General features: G+C 43.6%; 1 protein-coding gene across 2 annotated transcripts in view; it reads right to left on the bottom strand.

Annotated features, from left to right (window-relative positions):
• LOC129824083 (E3 ubiquitin-protein ligase HECW1-like) overlaps positions 1-12,052 on the bottom strand; it is a 49,954-nt gene that overhangs the window by 20,466 nt on the left and 17,436 nt on the right. For both annotated transcript variants that reach the window (XM_055883395.1, XM_055883396.1), the window contains exons 12-17: positions 9,213-9,337; positions 8,887-9,029; positions 8,498-8,683; positions 8,144-8,278; positions 7,877-7,982; positions 7,624-7,720 (exon numbers count right to left, since the gene is read on the bottom strand). In XM_055883395.1, coding sequence (XP_055739370.1) covers positions 7,624-7,720; positions 7,877-7,982; positions 8,144-8,278; positions 8,498-8,683; positions 8,887-9,029; positions 9,213-9,337 — 792 coding nt within the window. The remainder of the gene's footprint in view (positions 1-7,623; positions 7,721-7,876; positions 7,983-8,143; positions 8,279-8,497; positions 8,684-8,886; positions 9,030-9,212; positions 9,338-12,052) is intronic.

Raw genomic sequence — 12,052 nt, 5'->3', positions numbered from 1 at the left:
AACGACTTGATTAGTGTAGTGTTGGCTGGCTACATAGTTGTCTTTGCTATCTTTGATTGTTTGATCTTAGCTAGCTACTTAGCTGGCTACATAGCCGTCTTTGTATCAAAGATAATTGTGTAGTTATTGAGGTTCGCTGAGGTTCGCTAGCCAGGTATTCTCGTCCTAACGTAATGTAACGTAACGTAACGTAGTCAACCCTGCTAGCTAGCCAACTAGCCACCGATTAGCAGCACTGTAGAAACGATTACATTACAACGGAACGACTTGATTAGTGTAGTGTTAGCTAGCTACATAGTTGTCTTTGCTATCTTTGTATCTAAGATAATTGTGTAGCTTTGAGTAATTATCGGTTAGCTAGCCAGCTATTTTCGCCTGCCGCGCTGCCGTCCTCCTACCTAGCCAACACTGCTAGCTAACACTGCTAGCTAGCCAACTTCTACCGAATAGCAGCACTGTAGAAACTTACATTACAACGGAACGACTTGATTAGCGTAGTGTTAGCTAGTTGTCTTTGCTGTCCTTGTATCCAAGATAATTGTGTAGTTTAGAGAAATTTAGAGAAATTGTCGAGGTTAACTAGCCAGCTTCACTTTCAACAACACAGCCACTGCTAGCCAGCCTACTTCACCAGCCAGCAGTACTATATCATTTTTAGTCAATAAGATCTTTTATTTTATTTTTTTGCAACGTAAGCTTAACTTTCTGAACATTCGAGACGTGTAGTCCACTTGTCATTCTAATCTCCTTTGCATTAGCGTAGCCTCTTCTGTAGCCTGTCAACTATGTGTCTGTCTATCCCTGTTCTCTCCTCTCTGCACAGACCATACAAACGCTTCACACCCCGTGGCCGCGGCCACCCTAACCTGGTGGTCCCAGCCCGCACGACCCACGTGGAGTTCCAGGTCTCCGGTAGCCTCTGGAACTGCCGATCTGCGGCCAACAAGGCAGAGCTCATCTCAGCCTATGCGTCCCTCCAGTCCCTCGACTTCTTGGCACTGACGGAAACATGGCTCACCACAGATAACACTGCTACTCCTACTGCTCTCTCTTCGTCTGCCCACGTGTTCTCGCACACCCCGAGAGCTTCTGGTCAGCGGGGTGGTGGCACCGGGATCCTCTTCTCTCCCAAGTGGTCATTCTCTCTTTCTCCCCTTACCCATCTGTCTATCGCCTCCTTTGAATTCCATGCTGTCACAGTTACCAGCCCTTTCAAGCTTAACATCCTTATCATTTATCGCCCTCCAGGTTCCCTCGGAGAGTTCATCAATGAGCTTGATGCCTTGATAAGCTCCTTTCCTGAGGACGGCTCACCTCTCACAGTTCTGGGTGACTTTAACCTCCCCACGTCTACCTTTCTCATTCCTCTCTGCCTCCTTCTTTCCACTCCTCTCCTCTTTTGACCTCACCCTCTCACCTTCTCCCCCTACTCACAAGGCAGGCAATACGCTTGACCTCATCTTTACTAGATGCTGTTCTTCCACTAACCTCATTGCAACTCCCCTCCAAGTCTCCGACCACTACCTTGTATCCTTTTCCCTCTCGCTCTCATCCAACACTTCCCACACTGCCCCTACTCGGATGGTATCGCGCCGTCCCAACCTTCGCTCTCTCTCCCCCGCTACTCTCTCCTCTTCCATCCTATCATCTCTTCCCTCTGCCCAAACCTTCTCCAACCTATCTCCTGATTCTGCCTCCTCAACCCTCCTCTCCTCCCTTTCTGCATCCTTTGACTCTCTATGTCCCCTATCCTCCAGGCCGGCTCGGTCCTCCCCTCCCGCTCCGTGGCTCGACGACTCATTGCGAGCTCACAGAACAGGGCTCCGGGCAGCCGAGCGGAAATGGAGGAAAACTCGCCTCCCTGCGGACCTGGCATCCTTTCACTCCCTCCTCTCTACATTTTCCTCTTCTGTCTCTGCTGCTAAAGCCACTTTCTACCACTCTAAATTCCAAGCATCTGCCTCTAACCCTAGGAAGCTCTTTGCCACCTTCTCTTCCCTCCTGAATCCTCCTCCCCCCCCCCCCCCCCCTCCTCCCTCTCTGCAGACGACTTCGTCAACCATTTCGAAAAGAAGGTCGACGACATCCGATCCTCGTTTGCTAAGTCAAACACCACCGCTGGTTCTGCTCACACTGCCCTACCCTGTGCTCTGACCTCTTTCTCCCCTCTCTCTCCAGATGAAATCTCGCGTCTTGTGACGGCCGGCCGCCCAACAACCTGCCCGCTTGACCCTATCCCCTCCTCTCTTCTCCAGACCATTTCCGGAGACCTTCTCCCTTACCTCACCTCGCTCATCAACTCATCCTTGACCGCTGGCTACGTCCCTTCCGTCTTCAAGAGAGCGAGAGTTGCACCCCTTCTGAAAAAACCTACACTCGATCCCTCTGATGTCAACAACTACAGACCAGTATCCCTTCTTTCTTTTCTCTCCAAAACTCTTGAACGTGCCGTCCTTGGCCAGCTCTCCTGCTATCTCTCTCAGAATGACCTTCTTGATCCAAATCAGTCAGGTTTCAAGACTAGTCACTCAACTGAGACTGCTCTTCTCTGTATCACGGAGGCGCTCCGCACTGCTAAAGCTAACTCTCTCTCCTCTGCTCTCATCCTTCTAGACCTATCGGCTGCCTTCGATACTGTGAACCATCAGATCCTCCTCTCCACCCTCTCCGAGTTGGGCATCTCCGGCGCGGCCCACGCTTGGATTGCGTCCTACCTGACAGGTCGCTCCTACCAGGTGGCGTGGCGAGAATCTGTCTCCTCACCACGCGCTCTCACCACTGGTGTCCCCCAGGGCTCTGTTCTAGGCCCTCTCCTATTCTCGCTATACACCAAGTCACTTGGCTCTGTCATAACCTCACATGGTCTCTCCTATCATTGCTATGCAGACGACACACAATTAATCTTCTCCTTTCCCCCTTCTGATGACCAGGTGGCGAATCGCATCTCTGCATGTCTGGCAGACATATCAGTGTGGATGACGGATCACCACCTCAAGCTGAACCTCGGCAAGACGGAGCTGCTCTTCCTCCCGGGGAAGGACTGCCCGTTCCATGATCTCGCCATCACGGTTGACAACTCCATTGTGTCCTCCTCCCAGAGCGCTAAGAACCTTGGCGTGATCCTGGACAACACCCTGTCGTTCTCAACTAACATCAAGGCGGTGGCCCGTTCCTGTAGGTTCATGCTCTACAACATCCGCAGAGTACGACCCTGCCTCACACAGGAAGCGGCGCAGGTCCTAATCCAGGCACTTGTCATCTCCCGTCTGGATTACTGCAACTCGCTGTTGGCTGGGCTCCCTGCCTGTGCCATTAAACCCCTACAACTCATCCAGAACGCCGCAGCCCGTCTGGTGTTCAACCTTCCCAAGTTCTCTCACGTCACCCCGCTCCTCCGCTTTCTCCACTGGCTTCCAGTTGAAGCTCGCATCCGCTACAAGACCATGGTGCTTGCCTACGGAGCTGTGAGGGGAACGGCACCTCAGTACCTTCAGGCTCTGATCAGGCCCTACACCCAAACAAGGGCACTGCGTTCATCCACCTCTGGCCTGCTCGCCTCCCTACCACTGAGGAAGTACAGTTCCCGCTCAGCCCAGTCAAAACTGTTCGCTGCTCTGGCACCCCAATGGTGGAACAAACTCCCTCACGACGCCAGGACAGCGGAGTCAATCACCACCTTCCGGAGACACCTGAAACCCCACCTCTTCAAGGAATACCTAGGATAGGATAAAGCAATCCTTCTGCCCCCCCCCCCCCCCTAAAAGATTTAGATGCACTATTGTAAAGTGGCTGTTCCACTGGATGTCATAAGGTGAATGCACCAATTTGTAAGTCGCTCTGGATAAGAGCGTCTGCTAAATGACTTAAATGTAATGTAAATGTACATGCCTGATTGGGGCCCCCAAACCCGAAGGCCTATTGGACAGCAACTTTTTTGGGGTAAAATGCTTATTCTGTACCAGTTTCTTCTTAGACAGGCTTGAATGGACTAGATGTCCTTCGAGTTCTTATTCCTCCTATAGGCTGAGATTACCCTGAAATATTTCAAGGCCTCACAATCATTCTGGTCCTGTTGAAAATTAGATTTAAGTTCAAAGTGGAACCCCTCCAGAGCCTGAGAATAAGTCCCCACAAATGGAACCACGGGGAGGTTATCCTTCTCTACCTTATATGCTCCATGGGTCTGGAAGATCTGATTTACCTCAGTCTTAACCTCTCTTATGAACTGCCTAGAGTAGCCCATGGGCCTTAAGGCTGAGAAGAGTATTCTTGTGGCCTCCTCTATTTCCCCAGGGAAACTACAAATTCTGTGGAAAGGTATAAGTTGTGATTTGATAAACCCACTTTGTGTGTTTTGCATGGAAACTACATTTGTGAAGGAGGGCATGTCTATTTGTTTCCTTAAAGAAAACTTTAGTTGACAATTGTTTGGTTTCTCCCCCCTTTTGAATGAAAAATACCTGTGGATCTAGAAATTCAAAAAAAATTGTATTGCAAATTATGTGTAATGGTGATTGCTAAGTGATGTGAATTCAAAAGGTTTAAGAATTCCATGAATTCAGAGATGGAGCCTCCTCACAGTCCAAAAATACCATCCAGATACCTAAGGTGCAGCAATGGTAAGGTCTTACATTTAAGGAAAGCAGTTTCTTCCCAAAAACGAATTTGCAAAACTTGGGGAGAATGTCTTTCCCATGTCTGTACCATGTATCTGGAGGTAGTACTTCCCATTGAAAGTCATTTCTGGTGAGGCCCATCTCCAACAAATCCAAGATAACCCTATCCGGTCTACTGGGGTCAGGATACCTCTGCAAGGCATTTGCAACTGCCTGTAGATCTAATTTGGTATCAATGTTTGTGTAAAGAGAATTAATATCAATGGAGAATAAAAAACATTTATTGGTATCTTTGCCTGTTGACAAATTCACAAGTATCCTTAACATAGCTATTATTTTATTTATTTTACCTTAATTTAACTAGGCAAGTCAGTTAAGAACAAATTGTTATTTTAAATTACGGTCTAGGAACAGTGGGTTAACTGCCTTGTTCAGGGGCAGACTGACAGAGTTTTACCTTGTCGGCTCGGGGATTCAATCTTGCAAACTTTCGGTTACTAGCCCAGCGCTCTGACCACTAGGCTACCTGCTGCCCAAGGCAATACAGTTTATTTGGATTTCATGTAATGGACATACACAAAATAGTCCAAATTGGTGAGGTGAAAATAAAAAAATTACTTGTTTAAAAAAATAAAATAAAAAATGGAAAAGTGGTGCGTGCATATGTATTCACCCCCTTTGCTATGAAGCCAGTAAATAAGATGTGGTGCAACCAAATACCTTCAGAAGTCACACAATTAGTTAAATAAAGTCCACCTGTGTGCAATCTAAGTGTCACATGATCTGTCACATGATCTCAGTATATATACACCTGTTCTGAAAGGCCCCAGAGTCTGCAACACCACCAAGCAAGGGGCACCACCAAGCAAGCGGCACTATGAAGACCAAGGCGCTCTCGAAACCGGTCCGAGACAAAGTTGTGAAAAAGAACAGGTCAGGGTTGTAAAAAAAAGGGTTATAAAAAAATATTCGAGACTTTGAACATCCCACAGAGCACCATTAAATCCATTATTTAAAAAAAAAATTGAAAGAATATGGCACCACAACAAACCTGCCAAGAGAGGGCTGCCCACCAAATTTCAGGGACCAGGCAAGGAGGGCATTAATCAGAGAGGCAACAAAGAGACCAAAGATAACCCTGAAGGAGCTGCAAAGCTCCACAGCGGAGATTGGAGTATCTGTCCATAGGACCACTTTAAGCTGTACACTCCACAGAACTGGGCTTTATCTGAAGAGTGGCCAGAAAAAAATAAGCAAACATGTTTGATGTTTGCCAAAAGGCATGTGGGAGACTCCCCAAACATATGGAAGAAGATACTCTAGTCAGATGAGACAAAAATGTTGCTTTTTGGCCATCAAGGAAAACACTATGTCTGGTTGCAAACCCAACACTTCTCATCACCCTGAGAACGCCATTCCCACAGTGAAGCATGGTGGTGTCAGCATCATGCTGTGGGGATGTTTTTCATGAGCATGGACTGGGAAACTGGTCAGAATTGAAGGAATGATGGATGGCGCTAAATTCTTGAGGGAAACCTGTTTGTCTTCCAGAGATTTGAGACTGGGACAGAGGTTCAGCAGGACAATGACCCTAAGCATACTGCTAAAGCAACACTCGAGTGCGTTAAGGGGAAACATTTAAATGTCTTGGAATGGCCTAGTCAAAGCCCAGACCTCAATCCAATTGAGAATCTGTGGTATGACTTAGATTGCTGTACACCAGCGGAACACATCCAACTTGAAGGAGCTGGAGCAGTTTTGCCTTGAAGAATGGGCAAAAATCCCAGTGGCTAGATGTGCCAAGCTTATAGAGACATACACCAAGAGACTTTCAGCTGTAATTGCTGCAAAAGGTGGCTCTACAAAGTATTGACTTTGGGGGGTGAATGGTTATGCACGCTCAAGTTTTAAATTTTTTGGTCTTATTTCTTGTTTCACAAAAAAATATTTTGCATCTTCAAAGTGGTAGGCATGTTGTGTGAATCAAATGATACAAATCCCCCAAAATCCATTTGAATTCCAGGTTGTAAGGCAACAAAATAGGAAAAATGCCAAGGGGGGTGAATACTTTCGCAAGCCACTGTACAATAAGACTCTGAGCCACAATCACTTGCTATTGGTCTACCGCAGGGAACTTGGGGGAGAACCGTCCACGTCTAAAGAGATCTATATATTTTAGGTAGTAAGTAAAACTGCATAGGTTTTGGAGAATCTGGCCCAAAAAGGTAGACCATCTGTTTATCTGTAATATACTTATTATCTCCCGGATTAGTCTTTGTGTTTCCAGTTGTGTTGAGTGGAGCAATGGGACATAGTTTGACATTATCTAATTGTCTATTAGCTTCAAGAAGATATTGCATTTTATCCATTATAACAATCTGAGACCCGTTATTTGCTGGTGTAATCACAATATTCTGATTGCTGCTCAATGTTTTTAGAGCTTGATTCTGTTGCTTTGTAAGGTTAAACTTATGTACAGGTCTGGGTCTGAATTCTGAAAAGGAATCCACATCCCTTTGTATGTGTATAGGTTCTGACACTGACTCCAACTTAGGTTCCCAATGTGAGGGGTTGTAGTTGAGGGTTAGGGTTTAACCAGGATTTGGACATTAAGCTAGGGCTAGAGTTGTGGTTGAGGCAAGGGTTGAACTGGCATGTGGACATGAAGCTAGGGTTAGGGTTGTGGTTGAGGTTAGGGTTAGGGTTGAACCAAGATGTGGACATGAAGCTAGGGTTGAGGTTAGGGTTGAACCAGGATGGTTATGGTTACTGCTAAGTACAGTGTAATAATGCATAATTACAATACTTGTTACACTGTAATTTCATAAGTAGTTACACATTAAGGGCACTGTAATGTAAAGTGTTAGCCTTTATTTTTCAGAGTGGGAACTTCAGTTATGGAAGTATGGAACCAATACAGCAGTGATTGAGATATTCACATTCCCTGAATCTACAAAGCCCTCATATAAAAAATAAATCAAATTCATCCTCCAGTGTGTATATCTACCTCAGGGAATGGTTCCTGGACAGGGCTGGCTGGCGCTCTGTTAGAACTTCTAGTATTCCAGGCTGACGGAGGAAGGCCACTATCTTCTCATTATAAGCTGTGAATGGAACAAAGACATTGAATTCAGAAGACAGTTAGACTGACTCACACAGCAGAAATTGACTCACACAGACTAAGTACAGAAACTGTATCACACAGCAGAAACTATAACACGTGGTTTGTGTGCTTTGTGTATTGTATGTACAGAACACACCTTGTGGCACTGGATCAGGATGATGCTGGCTCCGCATCGCGGCCACCACACTGTTCCCAGGCCGTGACAACAAGGCCGCACCTCGACTACGGGACACCTCCGAGGCCTGACAGAATACATATGACAAAAGGTACAGCTATAAACAAGCAAATACATAAATTAAATTCCATATTTCCATAATTCGAATACATTATGTTCATCAATCATACAGTTACAACACTTAATAACAAGGACATGTATTCTCTATAGTACTGTTTGACTTCTGACCTCTCCAGCACTGTAGCTGCGTAATCGCTGCAGGTGCTGCCTGTGGGTCAGGTGGTTGGGCAGACAACCGTTCTGAAGAGGGATTCTCGGGTCGATGAATGTGGTCGCTCGGCTGTTGTGGTCCACAAAGAAGTTCTGGACCAAAGAAAAGATGTTACAGGAAAAAGCGTACCAAAGTTAGAAACACAAATCTAAACACTGCTAGATCTGAAGGCAAAGACCAAATCAGAATCATTGGTAAACTTATTCATTTTTTCACATATTTTCCATCTTCTCAACCAAGGTAAAATAAACTCTTATGTGAATAAGTGGGGGAGTTAGCTGTGGTTGAACTAAGGGTTGATGTCTCTGCACCTTGCCCTGAGGGTCAGTCTTGATCTCCCAGCCCCGGGGCAGTTCCAGCTGGGCGTCAGAGAAGCGGTTGAGGAAGGTGACCAGGTCTCTGTTGTGCTGGTACCTCTCAAGGTTACGAGCGTCTCTACGAATCTTCAGGATCATGTGCTTCAGGCACGTGCTGCTGGTGAACATGCGGTAGGCACCCTGAGAAGAGAAAAACATAACAGCATGACCCTGGAAACACCATACGCAACCAATCTGAACCACAATGGAAGAATATTCAGCATCTGTTACTGAAGACTAGAATATGTTACTGAGCATTGGTATTGGTGTTCAAAAGGAAATTGTTTGTTATAATTGTCCACTGTGTATAGTTAGAATTGTCCACTAGGGAGATAGGTACTCACATAGTTGGCATGGAGGACAGTGAAAAACTCTGGGTGTGTGATGAACTTCACCGCTGGGCTCTGTAACAGAGCTGTGATCTTCTGACTGTTGACTGGAGATGATGACGAGGAGGCGGAGGAAGAGGAGCTGTCTCTTCTCAGCTCTACACACAGACACCAGGAGAGAACAAAGGAACATTAACTGAATGGTAACAGTCGAGTACTAGATTGTGTGTAAAACTTTGAAAACTCTTTTGTATACCAATGACATGACTTTTTACAAAGGAAGATTACACTTTAGTTTATTGCATTCTGTAATTGTGACATTGTGGTGTGGTCCCACTTACCATTAGCCATCGAAGGAGAGTCTGTCTCACTGCTGTTATTGTTGAGGCTTGTTCTCTCACTCCTGCTTCTGCTTCCTTCATTCTCACTCCTGTCTGTGGCCATGGTCCTCTGGATGCTCTGGTACCTGACAAACACATCAGCACACATTTACTAAACATCCTTAAGTCAGCGCAACGGTGTCTCAATCTAGACCATTCCTTTAAATGTGCAAGAAACGGCTTGTTTATAAGATGATTAAGGTAAAATATCGTACAAATATTTTGAAATATTATACATTACTTTTATTTTTTAAGAGGTGAATCAGCTTAATATTGCGGAAAGATTGTTGCTTCCATCAATGTAATTGTCTGCATCATTTCCAATCCCCCATATATTTTTGGGGTAAATATATATATCCATATACATACACATACCTATATAGATATACAGTACATACTTTTTAAAGAATATACCTTTATTATTCCCCACAAACCCTACCATCCTTCCCCCAATTGGAGTAAACAAATAAACACTTAGGCTTCTACCTTCAGTTTATACATCTTATACCCATTTTACAGATACAATCTATTTTACAATAGTTATATTTAGTTTGTTTTTAGTCCTTCCTCTATTTCTGATGTCCATCCAGTTTGATTTCTATTTGTAACTGTGCTATTTCACAAGATTTCTGAACCTATATACATTTTACAGACACCGTATATTTTACATTGGTTATCTTGTTATTAGTCCCACCCTTCAGCTCCATTCAACCCCTCCCATCTATCTCTCAACACCATCCATTTTGGATTTCTATTTGCTATATATTTTTCAACTGCTGTGATGCTTCACAAAAGTACTGAACATTTCTATTCTCATAGCTTCTACAGATTGTAAATTAAAAATATAATAATTATTTTAGCAAAAAATGATATTATTGATTGATTGACTATAGCTTTTTAAAATCACACAGTATTGCTATCTGCAGCGTTAGTTCTAGGCAAATGTTGCAATTCTTCAACCATTCCTGGACCTGTGACCAAAAACAAGCTACATATGGACAATACCAAAATAAATTATCTAATGACTCTGCCTCCGCACAGCAAAATCTGCAGAGCTGGGAAGATGGTATCCTCCAAATATATAACATTATATTTGTTGCAAGAATTTTGTATAATAATTTAAATTGAAAAATGTGAAGTTTTGAATCCGGCGTTATTTTGCATATCAATTCATAACCCATGTGCCATGGAATGTGTACATCAAATCTCTTCCCAACTATTTTGCAATTTATATGGCACAGCTGTCAGTTTTTTGGTCCTTAAATGAAATTGGCATATGTTTTTATTTATCACACTTTTCTTTAACCATTTATGTTCTTTAATACAGGGCCGACATAGAAGTTCCTTACTTTTCCCCCTTCTACTTGCCTCTTCCATTTTTGTGGTAATGCTGCAATATACATTACTTGTTTGTATTAAGCCTTTTTTTAAATAAGCAAAAAATTATCTGCTAATGATGTTAGATAATTTATCTTGGTAAGAAAAAATGTAATTCAACAACACATTTTAATTGAATTATCACTCAATACTGTACAAGAAATGTAGGCTTGCTTAGAGTTAATCCCCCGAGAGAAAGAAATTGAATTTGCGACCATTGATCAATGGATTCCACTACTATAATAGCCTTCAATACATGTGAGGTCTGTGCAGGGGTTATCCTGACAGAGAGAAGGATCTATGACACAGCCCTGACACAGCCCACTGCTCATGTCTCCAGTTGGACACACTTCTCATTCCAGACACACAAAGGGAATTCCACCAGCCCAGTGAGGGCAAGCCCTGTCCTCGCCTTCAATAAGCATTTCAATTAATTTTCCTCCCTCGCTCTCTAGGTCTCCAATTCCTTTAAGAGATTTCATGCACTGCAGATGTATAATAACACTTATGCGATTCTTGACATACTGTTGTGCACATTTCTCATCTGATTATTACTGTCAAGACTTAGTGACTTTTCCTCCATTCAGAATATCTCAGGCCTTTCTGGACTACCCATCCCGGATCTGGGATCCTTGTCACCAGAAACGCTGACTAGCATAGCCTGGCCTAGCGCCACAGGGATATAATATAATATAATTTCATGAAATCACAAGTCCAATACAGCAAATGAAAGATAAACATATTGTGAATCCAGCCAACATGTCCGATTTTTAAAATGTTTTACAGCGAAAACACAACATATATTTATGTTAGCTCACCACAATATGCAAAAACACACCGCCATTTTTTCACAGAAAAGATAGCTTTCACAAAAACCACAAATAGAGATAAAATTAATCACTAACCTTTGAACAACTTCATCAGATGACAGTCATATGACATGGTGCTATACAATACATTTATGTTTTGTTCGATTATGTGCATATTTATAGCCACAAATCATGGTTTTACATTGGCGCCATGTTCAGATATGGCTCCAAAATAGCCAAAGTAATTACAGATAGTCACGTGAAATACAGAAATACTCATCATAAACTTTGATGAAAGATACATGCTTAACATATAATTAAAGATACACTGGTTCTTAATGCAACCGCTGTGTTAGATTTAAAAAATAACTTTAGTAAAAAGCACAGCATGCAATAATCTGAGACAGCGCTCAGCCATTCTCCGCCATGTTGGAGTCAACAGAAATACGAAATTACATCATAAATATTCCCTTACCATAGTTGAAGTGTACCTATGATGAAAATTACAGGCCTTTCTCATCTTTTTAAGTGGGAGAACTTGCACATTTGGTGGCTGACTAAATACTTTTTTGCCCCACTGTATATGAGAAAAACATCCTGAAGATTGATTCTCAA

Source organism: Salvelinus fontinalis, chromosome 26, assembly GCF_029448725.1.
Source record: "Salvelinus fontinalis isolate EN_2023a chromosome 26, ASM2944872v1, whole genome shotgun sequence".
In the NCBI taxonomy this organism is placed as follows: domain Eukaryota; kingdom Metazoa; phylum Chordata; class Actinopteri; order Salmoniformes; family Salmonidae; genus Salvelinus; species Salvelinus fontinalis.
This window is presented reverse-complemented; position numbering and strand designations above follow the sequence as displayed.